The sequence below is a fragment of the Tachysurus vachellii genome, chromosome 12 (assembly GCF_030014155.1).
Source record: "Tachysurus vachellii isolate PV-2020 chromosome 12, HZAU_Pvac_v1, whole genome shotgun sequence".
NCBI classification, from domain to species: Eukaryota; Metazoa; Chordata; class Actinopteri; order Siluriformes; family Bagridae; genus Tachysurus; species Tachysurus vachellii.
The window spans coordinates 18,597,368-18,620,556 of NC_083471.1; the positions used below are offsets into that span (position 1 = coordinate 18,597,368).

A 23,189-nucleotide genomic window follows, 5' to 3' on the forward strand; every position below is an offset into this window, starting at 1 on the left:
TTTTACTAAAATGAGAATAATAGAAATACTACTGAACACTTTTTTGAATGGTTTATTTCTTATAATTTGACTTGTATATCTTGACTCTGGCTTGTTCATTAGGGATACATTCATACATTCAAATTCAATTCATTTGTATAGCACTTTAAACAATTCAGATTGTCTCAAAGCAGCTTTACAAAAGTATGGAAACAGAAGAGACAGAAAAAGAAATAAATATAAGAAGAAGAAGAAAAATAAGGTTAAAAATAAATAAATGAATATATGCAATAAAAGTTTAAAATTAATTTAAGAAAGACTAACTTCAAATTTAAAATACTATATATCGATCTCTATCCCTAACATCAGCACATTTATTCTGTATTTTTATTTTTTAATAAGTGTAGATTCATATTCAATGTTTATATATCATACAGAATACTGTAGAATCTGAATATATTATGCTGCAATATATGTTAAACACATTACATTCTTGTGTTGAACATATTAAGGACAGCTTATTTTACCTTAAGGTCAATGTTCTTATTCATGTAATACAGTCCCAAGTTTTCTTTTAATCTTTTATTATTATAAAATGATTGAGTGCCATAAATTCCAAAGGCAGCTGTTACTTAGCTGTTCTTTCAAGCATTTTGTCATAATACATTATTTGCACATATTGTTTAACTAAAGAATGTGCAATGTGTCTTTTTTTCTTTCTTTTTTAAAGTGAAAGCCTTTGGGACATTTAAAAAAATAAATAAATAAATAAAAAAAACTATAATTACTTTGTCTCTTATCCACCTAATTAATTCCCAAAAGTACTTCTCGTGTTCAAGATTATCTTTTGCACGGCCTGAGGCACTCCCCATTATTATGAATAAGCTTAATGATGATTGCTTACAGGCAGTTTGTAATTAACATCATGTAAGTTACTCCAATACAAAATGTAAAACTCTTCAGGAGGTAAAGAGACAATAACTGTATGTCTAATTTTCTGTGAAACCTGTAATATGTGTAATTTTCATTGTCATTGTCCTATCAACTAACATGCCAGAACAGAACACCTATTGTGCTCTAATCTAAGAGTTATTTTAAGAAACTGTCAGTATATTTGATTGAACTGTATAAATCTAAAACCATTGTGGGTTGTGTGTGTGTGTGTGTGTGCGTGTGTGTGTTGGGGGGGGGGAGGACTGTCTTTGCACTTTGCCAAAAACGTGTTCCTTCTAATAATTGACATTTACATGTACACATATGGCAGTGAATAATACAATAATTATCCTAAGCACAGCCCTTCACGATACACACTACTCCTAGACTATATATTACATCTACAGTAACCCTTCCTGTGCTACAGCGATAACAAACCCACACTCATTGATTTTTTTTTTTTTTGTCTTCTTGCAAACATTCGTGTTATATCTACAATGATCTGTTCCATTTCACTGTAGCTCTAAGTCGCTGTTTATGCAGCTCTTCTAGCCCACTGCTCGAGACAGCCGTGCTACGCTGGGAACCACGTGCGATTCAGAAACCTGTCCGTCTTGAAGGGCGTGGCCACACAGCAACGCCTCATTGGATGTCCAGCAGGAGGGCGTGGCTTGTCAGTGTGGTCCACCCAATGGTTGGAAACACTGCGCGAGTCGCTATGGTGACGGCGCTCGGCTTGACTGCGTGATGGGTTGAGAGGTTGCGCGCGCGGCTTCTAGAGAGTGCTCTGCGCGAGCATGTACTCCAAGAGTGTTCGGGTACCGTCGGATAGTCAAGCCAGAGAAAAGTAAGTTTATCTCTATATTTCTGAGAGATTTATAAGAGATTTTGCTTTTCCGTTACATCGATAAGCTGCTTATTAACGAATATCAGCGGTAGTGTGAGTGTAACGGCTGGAGAAGCATTAAGAGCGTCAATGAGTAAGGGTCATAGTTATGCGCGCGGATGTATTATTACGCATGCGCAGTTGAATTTGTTTCTCCAGCTGGAAAGCAAGCTGAAGCTGTGAAGCTGAAATTTTAATGTCTTGATATGTAGTTTTGGACATGTGGTCACATTGAGGTTCCTGACACGTATTTGGTTACAAGACACTTTATTGTGCAGAGAAATACTAAACATTGATTATGATTAGATCTGTGTACACAACAATACATCCAATGTTTAAGACCTACAGCCTCAGTATTAACTTTCTTAATCTAGGTCCAGCTGCAGATGTTAAAACAAACCAAAGATGTATACACAGAGTTCTAATATCTTGGCTGCTTTAGTATCTAAGATTTGCCTTGATCTGGAAAAATCTGAGTGCAACAGTGTCAGATTTTAGTCCCATCATTCATGTCCCACCAGGACATAAATGTTGAGCTGTAACAGTGGGTCAGTTTAGTTGCTTCACCCCTATTGTGTCACTGGTAAATTGTGGATTTTTCACCGTAATCCATCTGATCAGAGACACATGATCACCATATTATCAGAGAGCAATGAGCTGTCAGCTTAGGCATCATGAGAGTTCCATGTTTAGTATGTTAACAATAACATTATTATTATTATTATTATTATTATTATTATTATTATTATTATTATTATTATTATTATTAGTTGGCCTTACATACCTTTTCATGTACAGTATATAGATTCGATAGCATTCCCATACTTAAGTTTTGTATGTATGTTAGTCATCCCATTTCTTCTAGTAATTGTTATATAACCTTATTGTGATAGGATTATAGAGCTGGAGCTAATAATCATAGCAGCACAGCATAAATCATAGTATTTAATCTGTCATTGATGTCTCAAAGTAAAAATGTAAACTTTGTTGTGAAATTAAAAACTAAGACAGCTTACAAATAGTCTGTACATCTTTTTATGGAGCACCTAAAATGTTTTCTTGAACCTCCAGTTCAGAGTGATTGTAACAAGCTGTTGGTCTTACTTGCAAACATGTTATTGCATGGTTTCTTTAACGAATAAAGCCATTCAGTATACTGGCCAAAAGGTTTGTCTACTTAAAACTCACTTTAATTTCAAAGTCATAAGGGATATCTGTTGTTGCAGTATGTGTATAAACATTTCAACAGCTGGGTCCATGTGTTATTTCTGCTCTTGAGTGATGACTGAATTGAGCACATTTGTTTTGGTGTCTGTAAATGCTGTCTTGTTCTGTGTTTTTTTCCCCCAGTTTCTTTCTCTCACTGTTATCTCTCTGGATATGAAATATCTTATTTGTGTCTTTGCTATACAATTTGTGACACAAATGTTTACAAATATATGTTCACCTCTTCTGTAGAGGGAAACAGACACTGAAAACTTATTTGGCAATATATCAATAGAAGGGAAGCTAATAGGCTTAATGCGTTATCACTTTTTATGTAGGTTTGAAATGTGTCTTGCCTTGTGTTAGAAAAAACCTAGGAAATTGTGTGGTGTGATGCGGTCCAACTGTAAACAGTTAATACCACATCAATCTGCCAATCATTGTGTTTGTTTATTTATTTATTGATTAACAACCCATACTTTTTATACATCTCTAAACAGTAGTTCCCTCAGCAGCCTTTATTTTTCTCACTCTTGAAGTTAATAAGACTAAAATAGCCCTTGTCATGAAACCTAAAAGCTTTCCATCCTCAAGACCTTTCTCCAGTTGCTGCTTTACCTGTGACTGTTAAAAGCACTGACAACGAAGACTCCTTCAAATACGCTATACAAATGTCTCGCTATTAAATACCTCAAATGAATACTTAGATCCCATATATTGCAAAGCATACTACATCTGCAATATATAGCAGCATAATGACAATAATTTATCCATGTGGTGCATTTCCATGGCCAATCTGCATTTTCAAGACTTTGTTTTGAACTTGTCCATCTGTGAATCAGTGAGCCATTGGAAAACACATTTCCTCCAGTACAGCCATCTTTTTGAATGACATTTCAGTGACTCGTTTACAGAATGTGTTTTATTGGCATGCAGGTCTGTACTCTCTATTCCTCTTATTGCGTGCAAGCGGTCACATGGTCTTACTCTTCAGTAGTGCAGCATTTCTTCCCTCTCTGTTTTGATTATGTAGATGTTCTTCAGAGCCAAGTGGGAAGTGACAAGCAGATTCACAGTGTGGGAGAAATATATATATATATATATATATATATATATATATATATATATATATATATACATATATAAATGAATCTATTAATCTATTAATGTTTCTGCAAATGCAATTAACATATTGCAAATGTCATGATGGTCTCATAATGACTCTTTTTCTAAAACATTAATGACAATTGTCCCATTTAAACTGTGCCTTTCTTCTTTAAATGTTTGAATTAAAATATGTGCCCATCCCTTCTTTTATGGTTTATGGTCCAGAGATTCGGAAATGTTTATCTAGTAAACCAGTCTCACATTGAAGGCAGTCTCTGTTCCGCTCTATAGCTTTTGCTTTTGTTCTTCAGGGGAGTCTCTCTCCCTCTCTCCTACTTTCCATCCCCTTTCCGATGCTCCACTGAATCTGACAGAATCTCAGGAGTATTCATTTTAAACTTATTTCCAGCATCCGGGTCTCCTCCCTCAACCCTGCTTCTCTTTCATCTTAGTTTCCAAGAAATCTGCTATCATTATTCCAACCTCTACACCACCCTCTCAAACATGAAATGCCTCCTTCTGTGAGCCCTCTTCCCTCTGGTTCTGCTACATTTATTTTTGTCCTATATATTTTTCCTCAGGGTACCCGTTGATGCTTAAAGAGAAAGATGGAATATGTGCCTTTCACAAGACATTGCTTATTTGCGCAGATCAGGTCAACACACAACATGCATATAAACTTCAAGCAGCAATGTGCATGTCTGGATGTAGATGAGACATAAAAGCGAATGAAAGAGCTTTGTAGCATTTCAGTCCTGTCAATATGTCTTTGCATTCTGTGTCTGTGGGTGTTGGTGAGGTTTGCAGAAATTCTGAACTTCCTTTGCTCTGTATGTAATACACCAGGACTTGGGGAAAACAGGCAATAGAATGTTAGTAGTTCTGTATGATGCAGAGTTGTTCCTTCTTTCTCTTAGTCATTTTCCTAGAATGTAAACACAAAGCTTTATTACAGACTGCATACTCCCAAGCTCTCAACAGTGTATGCTTTCAATTTATTTTATGATGCCTCTGCATTTACTCTGTAAGAGCCGATTTGAATTACACACACGTAGTGGATCCACAGCCTAAGCAGTTTGGGACTGCACGGATGTCCTGAATAATTTGCAAATAAACACAGGCACATCACAATTACTAGTACACCTGTTTTGACTTTCCCCAGTGAACTGTATTGCCAATTCAAGTTATTTAAGTTCTTTCCAAACACATGCAGTATATCATCAAATGTATGTGGACACCCGACCATCACACCCATATGTGGACCTTCCTCAAACTGTTGCCTTTATGGTCTTTAGTGTAAATAAGAGATGCAATTATTTGATATCAGATATCATTGTTGGAGCTTACATTGTCCTAAAATTGGATCGTACCATGTTAGATTTGATGCTTTCTCATCAGATATGCTGATATCTTTCACACTGTGAAGACATGTGGTGTTAACTGACACTGATTGTTTTAAACCACGGTGTTATCCTCCCTGTGTAGTTTCACATACTGTAAGTTGACAACACAACAGAAGCTTGCAGGGAGTCAGCTTGGTACAAAGTGGATGTCGGTATCAGATATTGGTGTTACAAACAACGCTCCTGTGGCGCTATCATAATGAAAATAGGGGTGGGGGTGGGTTGAATTTTTGAACATGAACTTTTGGTTATATTTATCACTTTCCTTCCATCTCCTCCTTACAGGCTAGCTCTGTATGTTTATGAATATCTGCTACATGTTGGAGCTCAGAAATCAGCACAGACCTTCCTTTCAGAGGTACGTAGCCTGAAATGCAGTACATCACACCCACATAATTAATGTCAACTCAATGTAGAATTTGGTAAGTTCTAAAAGATGGTTACTTTAAGCATCAAGGATCTATAGACTAAGCTTACACAGTTCCCTGTGTATAAGCTGTAGTATACACTGGTTTTGTCCTTGCTCCAGGCTAATTGAGTAACTCTGCACACAGATGAGCTCACAGAGATACAGTCAGTTGCTCGTATGCATGTTCACACTTTGTCAAGGACAAGCATCAGCATCCACCCTGCTTCTTTGTGTCATGCACTGACTATACATTATACAGACAGATCCCAGCTAGGGCAGATCTACTATGTAAAAGTTTCATCAGAGACAGATATTTTTTTCATTTTTGGGTATTATATATTTATATTTCTATTTATATATATTAATATTTCATCTTGGAATATTATTGGCATCATCCTTTTGAACATCAACAAGCTTTAATTTCTCACAAAACATTAGCGGCAATAGAAACCCTTTATTCTAAAGGCTCAGTCCAGAAATCTGATATTATATTTAGACATCGCCTTATTAATCAAACAGTATAAAGGAATCATAGTGAATACAAATAGCAAATTAAGATGCAAATGTGATGTCTAGATTCTACACTTTAACAGACACGTAGCATAGAAGTATAGAAGAAAAAAAATGTCGACAATCAAAAAGGTCCTGGCAAAAAGCAGCAGGAAAACAAGATCACTCCACAAACACAGGCACTTCCGAGATATCCAAAGCATATTGTGACTCCGACACGAACAAGACAAGTCTTAAGACATTCCCTCCTATTGTATACTGCTTCCTTTGCGACTCCCATCTTTTGCCACCCTGGCCATGCAGCCCACGCAGCCCCCAAAATAACCCTTCTGTATCTCCCTAGCAGTGACACAGACTTACACAAACAAGCACAATGGATAACATGAGCACTCAGCACACCCACGCTGTTTACAGCAGCCGCTGGATTATTGCGTGGACAGAAATCATGGCCAGCTCCTCCAAGCAGCTCTGAAAATCAGAGGTCTAACCTAAATGTAAATGTTAAATAGAAAACAATGCCTCTGGACAAGATATAATCAAGCTTTGGTATTCTAAATTAGTTTTGAAGTAAGGAATAAACATGGCATGATGCTGTTATTAAAAAAAAAGTGCCATGGTAGGTGCTGATGAATTTTCCCTCAACAACGTCACAGCCAGAACGTTTCCATATTTGAAGAGTTGAAACATCATACTTTTTTATTCAATTATAGTTACATATTATGTTGTAGGTCATCCATGAATGCGCCTGTTATCACTTACAGTACAGCAACTATAACCGGTAGTCCCTCACCAGTTTTTCTTTTTTCACAGTCAAGCCGTATATTCATGTTACTGAGAAACTGCAAAGTGTGAAATCCTCATCAGGCTCCTCACTGTCTGTGACTCCTCAGTCCTCTGAGAATCCGTAGAAGCTTCGATTATGTGAAAAATCTGCCATCCAAGTTCCTGTTAATTAGCTGTTACTGTAAAAAAAAAAAAAAAAAAAAAGATAAAGGATTCTGGAGCTCTGAGGTGACTGTGCTACCTTTAATACCACTGTGCAGACTTGTAGTGCAGTGGTTCTAGTTAGTTTCCTAATTTCAGGCTTTTGTTTGCATTTCATTTAAAATGTAAACTGCGCCCCAGATGGAATGCAATTACTGTTTTTTGTTTTCTTTCAACCCACAAACCATACATACATGTGGTTTTATCAGAAGGGATGTGGTCAGGCTGAAGAAAGAGGGAAGCTCAGTGTTTTTATTGCATGATTCACTTCACAGGCAGCAGATGGCTCTAAAAATAACTCCCTCGATGTAAACAATGGTTACAAGTTAAGATTAATTTTATAAGTAGTCAGTGAACTAATTCTCAATGCATGCCGAGAGCAAAACCCATGAAATTATTAGAATATTATAGACAGTGAATATCACATATTGAATACAACTTTGATGGGCTTATAGACTACAGACTATATCTTGTCGTTTATAGCCATGACTTCAGAAACTGCTATTATCTATGCGCAAGAGACTCAGCAGTAGTTCATCAGCAAGCCGGTAATCACTCATTCTGGTGTTCTGTGTGTCACCCCGACAGATCCGATGGGAGAAGAACATCACGCTGGGAGAGCCACCTGGGTTCCTTCACTCCTGGTGGTGGTAAGATGCTCACATACAGCATAAGGAATCTTCATACTTGCCTGACGAAGCCTGGGTTAATTAATGAAGGGGTCGCTTTGATTTGCAGTGTTTTCTGGGATCTCTACTGTGCAGCTCCAGAAAGGAGAGAAACATGTGAACATTCAAGTGAGGCCAAAGCTTTCCATGACTATGTGAGTGACTTGCTAATGGTGAGCTGTTGCAGTAACCCTTGATTAAAATTTGCTGTGAGACAAATAAGGACATGTGTTATTTTTGTCCGTCAGATTTTTTAACAAGCTGGAATGTTGTTACTCGGAATTAGAGCAGCTGCAGCTGTAAGACAGAGAAAGAGGACAACCATAAGAGGGATGACAAATGGGTTGTGTAGGGACACAAGATGAAGTCATACCCTTGTGGTCAACTACATTAGAAAGAGGAGAGAGAGTGTGTGTGTGTGTGAGAGAGAGAGAGAGAGAGAGAGAGAGAGAGAGAGATTGAAGGCAAAAATAATAAATGGGAGTTCAATGTAGAATAATGTTAGATTCTTTGCCTTAGCAAAATGCAACTTTATACCACAGTTACAACCCAGTAGTATTGCTACAACTAGCAATTATAATACTTTTGCAGAATATCACAGACAAACCAAATCTATTAGCTATCATTCAAAAGTGTTGGTATGGAAAAAAAAATGGTATGTTATTTTTTAATGTACTTTAAGACTGTCTTGTCCTTTATTTTCCTAAAATTGGGTTCACATCTTTATTCACTTTGCAAATGCAATTAATTATGCAAGCAGGAATTAGTGTAGTGTGTGTGAGCGTTTGTGTGTGCATGTGTGCGTGCGTGTGTGTGCGTGTGTGTGAGCGTGTGTGAGCATGTGTGAGTGTGTGTGAGCGTATGTGTGAGTGCGTGTGTGTTCTGTCTCAGCACAGACATATTTCAATATAATTAACATTCTGAGACTCTTGAAGCAAGTTGCTGTACAATTATAAATGGTGTTAGAATTGTACCACAGGCTGTAACCATGATTTCTCACAATGCACAAACAAACAGACAAAGCATGCACAAACTGTTACCACTACGCTAACAGATGGAGAAATAGATGTAGTAATGTAGAAATAAGTGTACACAACTGCACAGAACAAATATTAGAGAAATACTTCCGGCATTGTTTGTATCTATATGGCATAAAACGAGGTCACATATTTTTAACAAAAGATAAACCACTGGCTTTTTCAGACAGACACAGAAAAGTGATGACCCTCTGTCTGCACCATTGTAGGTGTACATTTAGAGAAAATAGGCATTTTACAATCGCACCAGCTCTCCTCTAATATAATCTTAGAAGTGCATTTGTTGTGATTTCTTTACAATTTTCTAATCTTGATTTCAGACATTTACCTTTTGTAGCAGTCACATAGTATTTACACTTCTGCAAACAGTATTAACATAATGTTCTCTCTCTCTAAAAGAACAAGTAGCAGCTTCATAAGTACAAACTATTTTTATCCACAGTCCATTAGTGTGTTTCAAAAAAGCTCTACTAGACAACCTAATTGCTTTTTTTTTTGCTGTATATGGATGTTCTGTCTAAAAGAGGCATCTTACTGTCATCTTTTGAAGATATTAAGCGGCAGTAGGTCTATACTTCATGCAGCAAATGTCTGAGTCACCTGAGATTTACGTTCCTGTAAAGTCACTGTAATAATCATTACTAGGCATGAAGGCTTATCTAAAACAATCAGGTTCGCTTCATATTACATGTACTTTACACTCCACTGACATTATAACCCGCTCCTTTCAGACATCTCATCTCCCTTATTCACTAGCCTGTGTAGCACTTAAAATTTCCTGCTGACATAATGTTGTTCTGGCTCGAGAGCCCACACACTCATTTTTATTGTGTTTACACACTCTTGAACATAAACAGAAGATAATAGAGAGAGATGAGAAGCATGGCAGCATGAAATAGCTTGTAATATTTTGTTGGCATTTAAGCATGTTAATGAAGGTTTTCAACCCAATCTGCAGAGGAGGAAAGACAGCAAGGCTGTTTTGGGGGCTCATTTGCATTTTAAAGAGAAAGATCAAACTAGCGCTCTTAATGGTGAGTGGAAACTAATGTTAGCAGCTAGGACATTTTCATGACGCTAAAATTCTTTTGAGTACACATGTCTGGATCCATCGTGCTCAGTTTTTGTCCACAACACTTTATGCACTACAATACAAAAGTGTATTTAAACCTGTTTTTATGACTTTAGGGAAAATTATGAACATGTTTGATGCCATACAGTAAACTCTACACAGGCAGTCATAACATTGCCTGTGAAAACTGGTGTCCCTTTTCACTTTTCCTGATGTTCTTTATCTTGCATTTCTGTCCTTCCTCTCATATTCATCCAAGCTTCCAAGTTCACTGGCAATGAAAGAGCAATAGTTTATCTCTTTTCCCCTTCCTCTTTATTTTTAAGTGACATCTTTCCCCAGTGCTCACACAGGAAGTTGGCTAATGGCATAGCCGAGGATGGATGGATGGAAGTAGTGAGGAAGGACGAGAGAGGAAAAATGGGTGTTGGCATCTGTATATTTCCTGTCATGTTCTCTTAGAGCTGTTTATTTCTAGTTGTAAGTCACATAAACGCTGTATTTGTCACACAAACATTACAGTAAAGTGACATTTGTTGTTTTGCATGTCTCAGGACCTGCTTGCCCACACTGGCATTTCTCACCTGGTTAATGTTACTGCATTGGCTTTAAGATAATAAACGAATCATGTATAACAAGCCTTACCTGACTGTATCGGAGCTAAGTTAGTCATTGAATTTGCTTTCAGGATTCCCTGCAGAATATATTAGGTTAGACTATCCATAATAATCAACTACTATTACAACGTAGGGCGCAACTTCAACACAGTTTATACTCTGCTGTATCCTGCTGAGCTCACATGCTTTCTCTACGTTTTTGCTTTCTCGCCACCATTGTTTGCTTTGCACATGTACAGACACACAAGACATTGTTGACTGAACTAGTAATGAGTCTCTGATTGGTAGTGTCCTAGTGGTGCCCTGTGACATGGTGCATGAGAGAGAAGAGAATGCAAAAAAAAAGGAGAAAAAGAAAGAAAAGCCATTCTACCGGGTAACTTCCCGATGGTCAGTCTGTACCTGTGACTTACTGTGAACAATAACTGTCTTTAATAGGTTAAAGTGTTTAAGAACTGTTTGGTTTTTTTTTTGTGTGTGATCAGAATATTATTATAAAAGTTGTTCTAATTCCAACAGTCTGTCATGACGTTGACGCACTTCAGCTGTTTTCCCTGCTTTGTGAATAAGACCAGTCCCAGTATCATTTCACCACTGTCTGAGATTTCCAGACAGGATGATTGGAATCAACCAGCTGTCTAGAGACTGTGTAAACAACGTTATTATGAAACAGAAGATCAGGAACCATGCCTTACATAAACCGAACCTGTTAATGTTTCTGTTCAGCAGCACACACAATTTTTCTGTGACTTTGACATATACTTATTCCACGGTGGGGGTTGTCTAGACAAGGCCACTTGTCATTCTCACCACGTTTGTTTAATAATGAGAGAGATGGAATCCCTCTCTCTTCTGAATTTAACACACAGACGCACTGAAACACCACATCTAATCAATATAGATTGATAAGCAGACAAAGCTCACTTCGAAATAATCTGATCATGATCCCTGGAGAATGTGTGTACAAAGACTGTTTTATAAAGTCAAATTAAAACCTCGATGTAGAGTGTATACTTGTAGCGTATTCTTGTGTGAACCATATCCTTTGGATTATTGAACATAGACTCGATACTGCTACAGTGCTCACGAGCTTCTTGAAATGGTGCAATTTCCATATGCAAACCTGAATCACATGCTTTGACTTTCTTTACCGTCCTTCACCTGCGGTCGGGTGTTGCAGCTGTGAGTCTGTGGTGATAAATTGTTGTTGTCTCCATGCTTCTGAATACCGACTCATTACCGAAACTGTCTCACAGCCCATTGTCCTCTAGTCCATGCTACAAGGGGTGAAATAGACAGTGAGTCTACCATTCTTCAGTTGACGAACTGACATACAAACTTATCAGGAGAATTTGTTGAGACATGGTTTCTGATTTTAGAGATAGTGAAAGCTTGCTTTTTAGAAGAAAACAGATCAGTTAAAGGTAAAGTGTTCAATTTAACTGCACTTTAACATAAAAGAAATAATACAGACATGAGTAAAAATAAGGAAGTGTTTATTTCATGTTGAAATGATGGTATTTATGATTTTCTCAAAATTACAAATTTCTAAAAAATGTAAAAAAAAAAAAAAAAAAACATTTTTATCATGCTTGAAATTACCAGTTGGCAGGTAAAAATTTTGAAATTTATAGGCAGATTTGCTAAAATGCTTTTAATTACACACAACTATGGCTATATGAATATATATATATACCAAACACCTATTGTCCTACCTCTTTTCTGTAAATACTTTAAATTAAAATATGGTTTCATAAGATGGCAGCTATCTACGACATCAGTGTTATTTACTCTGAGTAGATGAACAGTCACTGGTGAAGTTATTGTAATTTCTAATCCATAATTTATCTGGTTGATTGTTTAGACCTGGCTATCTATCTTATCTAACCTTCTGTCTTTCTTTAACCAGTTACTTTTTCAAAGTACTATAAAAGTAAGTAATAAGACATATTTACAATAAATATTGACGTGCAACAGTGAAGAACTGGAAAGAGCTACAGTAGTGTCTTGTCCACATAGAGCAAACAGAAAGCTAAAACCTTCACATGAAACACTAGTTACTCAACAGTAGGGCTGTTAATTATTCAGAGGATCAAATGAGTTTGCCAGAGGTGCAAGGCTTTCTCAACCTGCTATTGTTTCAGATTTCCTCTCTGTGTTTTCAGACCTGTAAAGCATATGTACTGTGTGTAGGTGTTTACTGAATATGGGTGTTTAACCCTATCAGTGAGTCCAAATTCCTCACTCTTTAAACTACAGACTTTTAGTGTTCCTTGTGATATATATTTGGTGTGTGTGTGTGTGTTTGTGTGTGTGTGTGTGTGTGTGTGTGTGTGTGTGTGTGTGTGTGTGTGTGTGTGTGTGCTTTTCCACCTTAATCCTAGAGCGCAGCAGCCGTGTCCAGTCCTGCAAGTGGGAATCTCCCTCCAGTAGAGGGAATGCCATTACCCCCCGGATTCTTTCAGGTACAAAAGCACAAGATACTGTAGCATGCATGAATACATCAGCCTTCACTGAAAAGTGAATATTGAAGAACAACACATCTCAAGAAACTTCCACACTAAAGGAATATTTCTTGGTGTAGTTTCTTGGTGTAGCTGATGTAACAGGGGGTCATTTTTAGAACAGTTACAAAGGCATTTAATCCCAAACTGAAGGAATTGTTTTCAGGCTTCACTGTTACCACTTAAAACAAAAGAGCAGCTCACTTTTTTTTTTTTTTTTTTGCTTACTCACCATTTCCCAGTAGTGGAAACGTTTCAGAATGCAATTGACCCAGTTGAGCTGAATTACAGCAGAGACTCAAAACAAGTTGGTGATCTAAGAGCTGACAAGTACTATGGTGTTAACTGCAGCATGATCTTAAAAATGAAGCTTTGGAAGTTAATATGTCAGAGCAGAGTGTACAACTGCAGATGGGATCTTCTGGCTTGGCTAAAGCGTTGCTGCATTGCTGTCTATAGGTTGACATGATTTGAGATCTAAATCACGATAGAGCCTCTATCAGAAGAAGCTTTAAAGAATATTGTGCAACGTAAGGGTGGAATTTTCCTCTAAGGAAATATTGATGCCGTTTCATTTTTAAGTGACACCACCTGTGAACGCTACCTCTGTCAGCTAAGTCCTTTAGTGGTTCAGTAGACTTGGAAATGGGCTATGTTTAGTTGTCCCTGCATGATACTGTATATACTAAATGCTCTGTATATGCTAAATGATGTCAGCACTGGAGTGTTGTCAGATTCACCTGTACACTGCACACCAAGTCACAAAAAATTGTGGTGTGTTTATTTTTGGATTGTGTTTCTTGGTTACTGGCTCGGTTTCTCCACCTTCCAAATGTTACCATATGTTAGAGTATTAATCCCTGATTTACCCTAAACCTATCTTAGCATAGTAACATGTCACTGAAGTGAAACTGAATCTTATTTTATAGTTTTGTTCCCAGAAACTGGTATTGTAGTGTTATTGTGTGATATCGGGAATTCATTAGGTACAAAGGAAGTCTGTGTTTGTACTTGTTTAGCTTTTTTTTTTTTTTCTTTTGTAAAAGCCTGCACTGCTGTACACTTGCCAATACTAATACTCTGGAGTACATCACTGAGGAATTTATGGAGATCCACTCAGAGAGCAGAGAATAAACAGATTGATTTAATGTCAGCAGCTGAACTCTGAGCCACTCTTTTGCCCCACTAATGACAACTGACATTCTTTATTCGCATTCTTGAACTCAGCTTCCAGAAAAGCTTTAACCATCACTCCAGTCTTACTTCTATCCCCAATAAAAGCCTATTCATCCTGTAATCAGTTTATGCATCAAAAGAAACTGGCTAGATGTCGGCGTATGTATGTACAACCACGACTAGATTTTCCACGGATGATTTCACTGACAGGGAAATATACACTGACCGGCCTTGTGTGCACCCTCACATTCATGTAATTATCCAATCAGACAATCATGTACCATCTGCACAGTGCATAAAATCATACAGATACAGGTCAAGTGCTTCAATTTAAACCAATGGGCAAAAATGTGACTTTGACGGTGGCATATTTGTTAATGCCAGACCGGTTTGAATCTTTTTAAAACAAATGATCTCCTGATATTCACGCATTACAGTCTCTATAGGTTAGAACACGATAGTGCAAAAATAAATAAATCAATAAATCAAACGGCTCTTCAGGTGGCGACACCTTGTTGATGAGAGAGGTCATGAGAATGGCCAGACCTTTTTGAACTAACTAGAAGGTTCTTATAATGCAAATAAACATGCTTTATAATCACAGTGAGCAGAAAAGCACCTCAGAATGCACAACACTGTGTCAAACCTTGTGCAGCTGAGCAACTGCAGCAGACTCCTACAGGAGGTACCACATCTGCCAGCCAAGAACAGAAAACTGAGGCTACTGATTTATTTGCCCTAGTACAGTCTGTGTCTAAGATCAGCACAAAAGCAGCACTTACTGACCATTCTTTGCCGCTGGTGATTTTATTTATTATTTTTTTTAGATGCTGGATAATATTTTTGGTACACCATAAGATCATAAATCTGCTCAGGGTTAAACAGGTTTACAAAGTGCATTTTAAATGTTTGCCATGATGTTAGGTGGTGTGTTCGTTGATGAAAGTAGGTCTCACATTGCCCTCTGGTGGTGCTGTTTACATCTGGCCATTAGTCATTATGCTTCTTTAAAAGAGCTAACAGATATGTATAGTAAATTTAGCTAATTCCAATAACACCTTGCTAATTTTTTCCAGTATATCCACTCAGTCTCAGCTGCAGGTATTATATCAGTCTTGCATTTTCACAGCAGTTCATGTCCCCTCGTTGCCCTGGAGGCCCAAGAGCTCCTCTCAGAATGCCCAGTCAGGTACAGCCTGTCATCCCTAGTGCACGTTCTATTTCATGTATGCAATATATGTCTTTAAATTAATATATATAACCTTTATAAAGATATTGCAGCACACTAAGTATTAAAAGTTTTAACCAGGCAATGGGTCCAGGCAACCAGCCACTCTTAGGTGGGATGGATCCTTTGAGACAGCCAGGTAAGTTGTTTTCCACTATCATCAGTATAGGAATTATATTTTAACACGTTCATTTGAATAAAATGAAAATTAAGACTCCAATCACATGAGCCAATATTTTATTCACAAGAGAACACAGATAACATAACAGATGTTTAAACAAAGACATTTTCCACTTTTATCTACTAAATGACCTCATTTCTATTTGATACCTGCTACAGGTCTCAAAAAAGTTGGCGCAGGGCAATAAATGGTTGAAAAAACAAGAAATTGTGAAAGGATTCAGCTGGGAGAACATTCTGTAACATGATTAGCTATAAAAGGGATGTCTTAGAGAGGCAGAGACTCTTAGAAGTAAAGATGGGCATAAAAATATTGTGGAATACTTTAAAAACAATGTTCCTCAACATCATATGGCAAAGGCTTTGCAATTCATATTATAAACAGTGCATAACATCATCAAAAGTTCAGAGAACCCGGAGAAATCTCTGTGCGTAAGGGACAAGGCCAAAGACCTTTATTGGATGCCCGTGGTCTTCGGGCCCTCAGACGACAATGCATCACTCATCGGAGTCAATGACATTACAAAATGGGCCTAGGAACACTTCCAGAAACCACTGTCAGTAAACACAATCTGCCGTGCCATCTGCAGATGCAAACTAAAGCTCTACAGTATGTTGACCCCCCTACAGACAACGTTTATTTCAGGGAAGACCTTGTGTATTTCAGCAGGACAATGCAAAATCACATACTGCAACTATTACAACAGCATGGCTTCATCGCAGAAGAGTTTGGGTGCTGAATTGGCTGCATGCAGGCCTTTCAGGTCCAGGTCTTTCACCTATAGAGATCATTCAGTGCATCCTTAAACGAAAAATACGTCAAAAATGACCACAATCCCACAAACAGCTGGAAACCTATATCAGGCAAGAATGGGACCAAATTCCAACACTAAAAGTCCAAAAACTCATAACCTTCATGCACAGAGGTATTTAAACTTTAAACTTGAAAAGAAGAGAAGCTACACCATGGTAAACATGCCCCTGTCCCTACTATTTTGAGACCTTTAGCAGGCATCAAATTTGATATGAGCTCATTTAAATAATGTGGATAAAAGTGATAAATTCCTCAGTTTAAACATCTGTTGGCTCATGTGATTTGAAAGTCTTTTAGTTTCATTTTATTCAAATTTAAAAAATGTCCTAACATTACCGGAATTCGGGTTGTATTTGGCAGACACCGTTAACCAAAGAGAATTATAATTCAGACACAGTACAGTCCATGCGTATAAATGAGAAGCTGAGGATTAAAGGCTCAGCAGTTGTTCTGTGAAAATTCTCCAGGATTTGAACTTTCAAATTATTACATCTAGCTCAGAATCTTAACCCATGAGATTTCCTCATTATCATCCTTTCCTTCTATATGTTTAACGGTTTTTACTCTTTCTCAGGTCATCTTCACATGAATGGTCCAATGCAGAGAATGATGCCTCCAAGAGGAATGGTTCCTATTGGACCACAGGTCTGCTTCTCACATCCTGTCAGCATCTCATGCCCAGTTATGGCTGTGTATAACTATTCTTTTATGATTAAACTGGCGGTTCATTGATCTTGGCTTCTTTGCAGAACTTGGCAGGTGGAATGAGGCCTCCTGTACATTCATTAATGGGACCAGCAATGCCTGGCATGTAAGTCTTCCACCTTTTAGTTTTAATGACCCTCATATTTTTAAACGCATCACCAATTATCTGTCCATTGCATATGGGAGGCTGGAACTACTGTTTCTTCTCTGTTATGTTATGTGTAGGGCTCCAGGAGGAGGAAGGTCTTGGATAAATCCTCCAAATACCAACTCAGTGAGTGTATTAGAACCCAATCAAAACTACTGCCAGCAAACGATTACAATAAACTATTAAATATAGAAAAACACAGTCTTTTCACTGCTTTTGTTTGCCTTTGCTTTTCACTGCAGATTCCATACTCATCCTCATCTCCAGGAAGTTACACAGTAGGTATTTTCATGACAAAGTAAAGCTAATCCAAAGAAAATCTATTTTGACAGTTCGACCAAGCTCACTGAGTGTATTCATAGGGTCCAACAGGAAGTGGAGGAGGAGCTCCAGGGACACCGGTCATGCCCAGTCCTGCAGGTAAAACGCTGATCCTGTATCACGTGTATCACGTGTATCACGTGGACGTGGACATCATACAGGCAGACTGATAACATACACTACATGTCCTAAACTGTGTGCTCACCTGACCATGACCTCCACATGTGGGCCTGCTCTAAAATTTTGCCACCCTGTTCGAGGCACATGATTGTCTTGAATGTTTTTGTATGAATGAAGCATAACAATTTTCCTACACTGGTATTAAGAGGCCCGAACACATTCCAGCATGACACTGTCCCGTCCACAAAGCAAGTTCCATTAAGACACAGTTTGCCAGGTTTGGTTTTGAAGCAGTCCAGATGCACAGAGCCCTGACCTCAACACTACTGAACTCTATGAGATTAACTGCAACTGACTACATGTCAGGCCTCCTCACTTCCAGCAACATTCTGAACCTTTCCAAAAGAATGGAGGTTTTTATACTGTCCAAGTGGGAATTAAATATGGAATGGGATGTTCAACAAGCACATATGGGGTGATGATAAGGTGTGCACAAACCTTTTAGTGTATTAGATTGTACTTTAACTTATAATGCTTTTATGGTCTGTCTCCAACTAATGACTGTGAAATAACTTATTAATTGTTACTTTAGAGTCAACCAGTTCAGGGGACAACATGTACAGTGTGATGAATTCGATCCCGCCAAATGGAAACAGGCCAAATGTAAGAGCCATCCAGCACCCTCTTATCAACCTTCAATCATGTCATTTGGTCTTAAGAACATGATTTTTATATTCAGACTTTAATTACAGAAACTGGTACTTGGATTAAATCAGTTAACATACTGCTATATTAAAAGATTTTTCTGAACAAAAAAGACCAGGGAGCTCCATTTGTCATCTCTACATTAATCGCACCAGCTATAAACTGATATGATCACATTCAGTGTGCAGTTTGTTAAAAGATGACATTGTACCTGCAAGCTAACCAGGCTTAATGTTAGTAACGTTTTTTTTAAAATATTTTTAACAATGTGTAATGACTAAAATTGTGTAATGGGACTAGTTGGCCTACTGTTAAATTACAGTATGTAAATATGCAAATCAAGACTATAGTGAACTCATTTTTTATTTGTGTTATTGTCCTTTTTCGTGATGCTGCTTTAGTTTTCTATTGGTCCTTGTGATGGTGCAATGGGAGCAGTTGGAGGAATAGATGCTCATCCTCTGAATGGCTCATTAGGTAAGAGCATGAATAACATATGTCAAAACCCTGCTAAGAAAAATGTCACAGTATTTTTCTGCTTTCCATTTCATTCATAAGTAGACTTCAACCTTTCTTTTTTGTCTCATCAGTGTCAGGTGACATTGACAGCCTCCCAAAGGTAAGGGAGGTTTCTTTGCTTTTCTAAAAGACTCTGATTCAAGTCCATTTAAAGGCATGAGAATGAAAATTTTTCTATATTTGTATATTTCCCAGAGCTCCCCTGGGAACCTGAGTATGAACACCCAGCCCAGTACACCAAGAGGTGATGGAGAAATGGCAAGCACCTTCCTCAACCCCTTTCAGAACGAGAGCGTATGTCACCATGTTTCTGATATTTATCTTTTAAAGTGGTCTGAACATTAAAAGAGAAAAATGAAGAGAGATCATTTATGTGGTAGCTAAAAAAGGTTTCGAGCAGAATGTGTTGCTTACCTTTTTTGAAAGACTATATATGCAAATTAGCATTGTAATTTAATTCATGTGGACTAGAGCTAAAAAGACATTGCTAGACCTTTGCTAATTCACTTTTAAACCGCATATACATGCCCTAGGTCTGCAAAGATATTTCTTTGCATATACAGTACATGTCTTTTCTTTGACTTATGATAAAGACAAAATTAAGATAATTGGCAAAAAAAGACAAAAAAGACAATAATTACAAACCTGCTAGCTACGTCAGCCTCCGATTATGACTGGAGGAACATTTAAACTCCACTTTGAAACACATGAAATAAATGTACATTGTAATATCTGATATGTTTAGTGATACTAATGCTAATTTGTTGGTTGCTGTATTTTCATTATTCCTAAGAGAAGTTAGCAAATGTTAGCATGAAAGTTAAAGTTTTGGAACCTAATACCTAAATCTCCATTTAGGTATCAGATAGTAGTCAAATGGCATCGTGGATGATACAGGAAAACAATTTAACAGTTATCCATTAACCAAAGTGTACCATTGTGTCAATGAAAGACGTTTCATCTAAAAAATAAATTCAGAATTTCATTACAAATTGAAATTTACATCTTAATGAAGAGATTATTATACAAGTTCTTCACGGAGGAATATTCGCTGGAGGTTAATTTCACTTGTGGCAAAATGTTTTTGATACATTTATTTAATGTTAAATGATATTACTATTTTAAAAATAATATTAGAGTGCACAAGGGCATAGGTACATATGGCTTTTATTAAAGCTGTACTATAGGTTATAGGTGCTTATTTAATACATTTCATGGCATTTATTTTATACTGTACAGTACATAAGAAAGGTTTCTGTTTCTCTGCAGTACTCTCCTAATATGACGATGAGTGTGTGAGACTGAATAGAGCCTTGAAGAAACAAATGCACTTGGATTCTCATCGTCGATGTTCCACATGGGAGTGCCGAAGTGTAACATTCAAACATTTCCCTGGTCCAGCACAGCCAATGTGAACAAAACACAAGCAGGCTTGTTTAGCTTGTTTTAATGTCACTCGGTAGCTCAAGTGTGGAAAAGAACAAACATTTCTGCAGGATTTCCGCTTCATCTCTCGTGCAATTTGTTGCTCTGTCTTGATGCATGTCTTGTTATTACGTAATGTCCTCATGAGTCACTTTAAGGTTTGTGAGAACTTTCTTCTGATATGAAAGTAAAACTCTGGTGATTGCTGCTTTTTTTTTAGGAAACATCACTTATTATTCAGCTGTCTACAAATGTGATGTATTTTTTTAATTGACCCTGGTGAGTCCATGTTGGAAAGGAATGTTGATAAAAAGCTTATGTTTCTGAGTTCTTTCCCAATTATTCTGTATATTGTTCCAGTTTCCATTTCTGTTCACTTTTTTTTTTTTTGCACATTTCCTGTAACAATAAATTTTGTTTACATAATACATAAGCAATAGTAGAGTTTGTCATTTTAAATATATTAAAATGACATCTTTACGGTACCCCATTCCCAGTATTTCCTCAAATATTTCTTTTTTAAATCAAGACAACTCTTAGATGCCCTTAGGAGCTTAGATGCTTCTTTGTGGAATGTAAAAACAATGTTATACACAGTTTCCTGGCCTGTATGGCAGGGTATCTAAATAGATGTAGATGAGCTTATTTTTTACAAGCAAATCTATGCAGTAGAGACTGTGGATTAACAGTGTATTTAAGAACACAGTCATTATGGCTAGTGTAAGGCACATCATGATACAGTTACTCTTGTTGCTGAGTCGTGCGGTTTGTTCACGCAATCAGCTTTCTATACTGGCTGCTTAAGTTGCTTTTGAAAGTCTCCAGCTTGCTGGATGTGGTGCTGCCGCTGGTGCTGCTGATCTGCGAGCGTTCTAGTGCAGAGCGACACTTGAAGTAAGCCAGCACCTGCTTCTGACACTGCGACGAGCCGAAATAATAAATAAGCGGATCTATGCAGCAGCTCAGGCTTCCCACACACGTGGCTACGAGGTAAGCAGCATATGAAGCGTCGTCCTGCGTTCCGGCGAATCGCACGTAGTGCGTCAGCAGGATGATGTTGGTTGGAGCGAAGCACGCGGCGAACAAGGCTAACACCGTAGCTGCCATGGCAACGGCGCGCGACCTCCGTGATCGGTTTTCCCCGCTGAGTGCGCGCAGCGTTTGAATTATGCCGATGTAACACACTGTGGTGAAAATAAACGGGAGGAAGAAGAACAGAGAGCTGAAGATCGGAAAGAAGTAAAGGTAGTAGCCGCGGAGTTGTTCGATGTCCATCACGTCATGACACGTGGTGATGTCCAGTTCGGCCACATGCACGGTGTGTTCGGACGCGAGCAGAGGCGTGACACCACCGATGGAAAGGAGCCACATGGCGGCGCACGCGACTGAAGCGGTTTTCGGGCTGCGCCACATCAGCGAGTCCATCGGATAAACCACGGCTAAGAAGCGGTCAACGGCGATGCACGTGATCAGCAGCACTGAGCAGTACATGTTGCAGTAGAAAGCTGCAGTGACCACGCGGCACATGGCTGAGCCGTAGATCCAGTGGTTTCCATTGTAATGATAAGCGATGCGGAAAGGCAACAGCACAACGAACAGCAGGTCCGCACAGGCTAAGTTCAGCATATAGATCGCAGCCGGCTTCTTCGGGTGTATACGGCGGATAAACATGACCACGGCGAGCACGTTTAGAGGAACACTGATGATGAAGATGAGCGTGTAGATGGTTGGGATGAAGACGGTCGCTAAACGGCTGGTCAGGAACTCAGAGGCTTGTTTGGAGATGAAAAACTTTCTTCTGCCAGCAGAGTGGCGCTGATCTCTATCGTGCTCTGGGCTGAAGCCTGAACCGCTGCCTTCCTGCACATCCAGATACTCAAACGGTTCGTCTGTGACCGTCCTGAAATATCCAGAAAACGTCCGTACGATGCTTTGGTCATCTGAGGAATCAACAGACCAGTGAGAAGAAACATAAAGCGTTACAAAGGCACTCATTATAATACACATAGCTGGAATATAAGTATTTCTCACAGCAGTCACAAAGCACATTAAAACCATTCATTAGTTTATATTAGATTATAAGGTTTAATGATAATAATAATAATAATAATAATAATAATAATAATAATAATAATAATAATAACTCACCACTATTTGGTACCAGAGCTGCTGAAGCCAATAGAGGCAGAAGAGCTGATAGAATAAAGTACCGCATCATAATGTCCAAATGAACAACTTTTACAGAGTTATAAAAATCCACAGCTGGAATAAACAGCTGGATAGGAAAGAGTAAGTCCTGTTTGTAAGCCCACTGTTTCTGGAGCCTTCAGAGATCAGGGCTTTTGTTACTGCTTTTTGTAAACGCCCCCAAACTGTCTGAAGGCTGAAGGCTATTTGTTCTTATTATCATTCCCCAGGGTGCACAGTCACCATAAAGATATTCCCTGGCTGTCAGTAGTTTTTTTCACATCCTGCATGCACGTTTTTTTTTTTTTCTTTTCTTTTTTTTTGTTTTGTTTTGGCTAAACTATTC

At 38.1% G+C, this 23,189-nt stretch overlaps 2 protein-coding genes across 5 annotated transcripts; one reads left to right on the top strand and one right to left on the bottom strand.

The window, feature by feature from the left end:
* The first annotated feature begins 1,595 nt into the window (after positions 1-1,595).
* On the top strand, positions 1,596-20,643 carry ssbp2a (single stranded DNA binding protein 2a). 4 transcript variants are annotated; one of them, XM_060882719.1, is made up of 17 exons: positions 1,596-1,759; positions 5,800-5,872; positions 8,006-8,067; positions 8,156-8,258; positions 13,196-13,276; positions 15,624-15,680; positions 15,801-15,858; positions 17,288-17,358; positions 17,463-17,524; positions 17,644-17,692; positions 17,809-17,844; positions 17,929-17,986; positions 18,600-18,670; positions 19,114-19,189; positions 19,303-19,331; positions 19,427-19,525; positions 20,501-20,643. In XM_060882719.1, the coding sequence occupies exons 1-17, from the start codon at positions 1,710-1,712 to the stop codon at positions 20,528-20,530; spliced, it is 1,065 nt and encodes a 354-aa protein (XP_060738702.1). In that variant the 5' UTR covers positions 1,596-1,709; the 3' UTR covers positions 20,531-20,643. The 4 variants fall into 4 exon arrangements, with proteins under 4 accessions (XP_060738702.1, XP_060738701.1, XP_060738704.1 ...); XM_060882718.1 differs by having other exon boundaries at positions 1,597-1,759; positions 15,621-15,680; XM_060882721.1 differs by having other exon boundaries at positions 1,602-1,759; positions 8,156-8,240.
* On the bottom strand, positions 20,383-23,157 carry f2r (coagulation factor II (thrombin) receptor). Its single transcript, XM_060882714.1, has 2 exons — positions 22,805-23,157; positions 20,383-22,596 (listed from the first exon to the last, which is right to left on the bottom strand). The coding sequence occupies exons 1-2, from the start codon at positions 22,872-22,874 to the stop codon at positions 21,428-21,430; spliced, it is 1,239 nt and encodes a 412-aa protein (XP_060738697.1). The 5' UTR covers positions 22,875-23,157; the 3' UTR covers positions 20,383-21,427.
* Between the last annotated feature and the right edge of the window lie 32 nt (positions 23,158-23,189).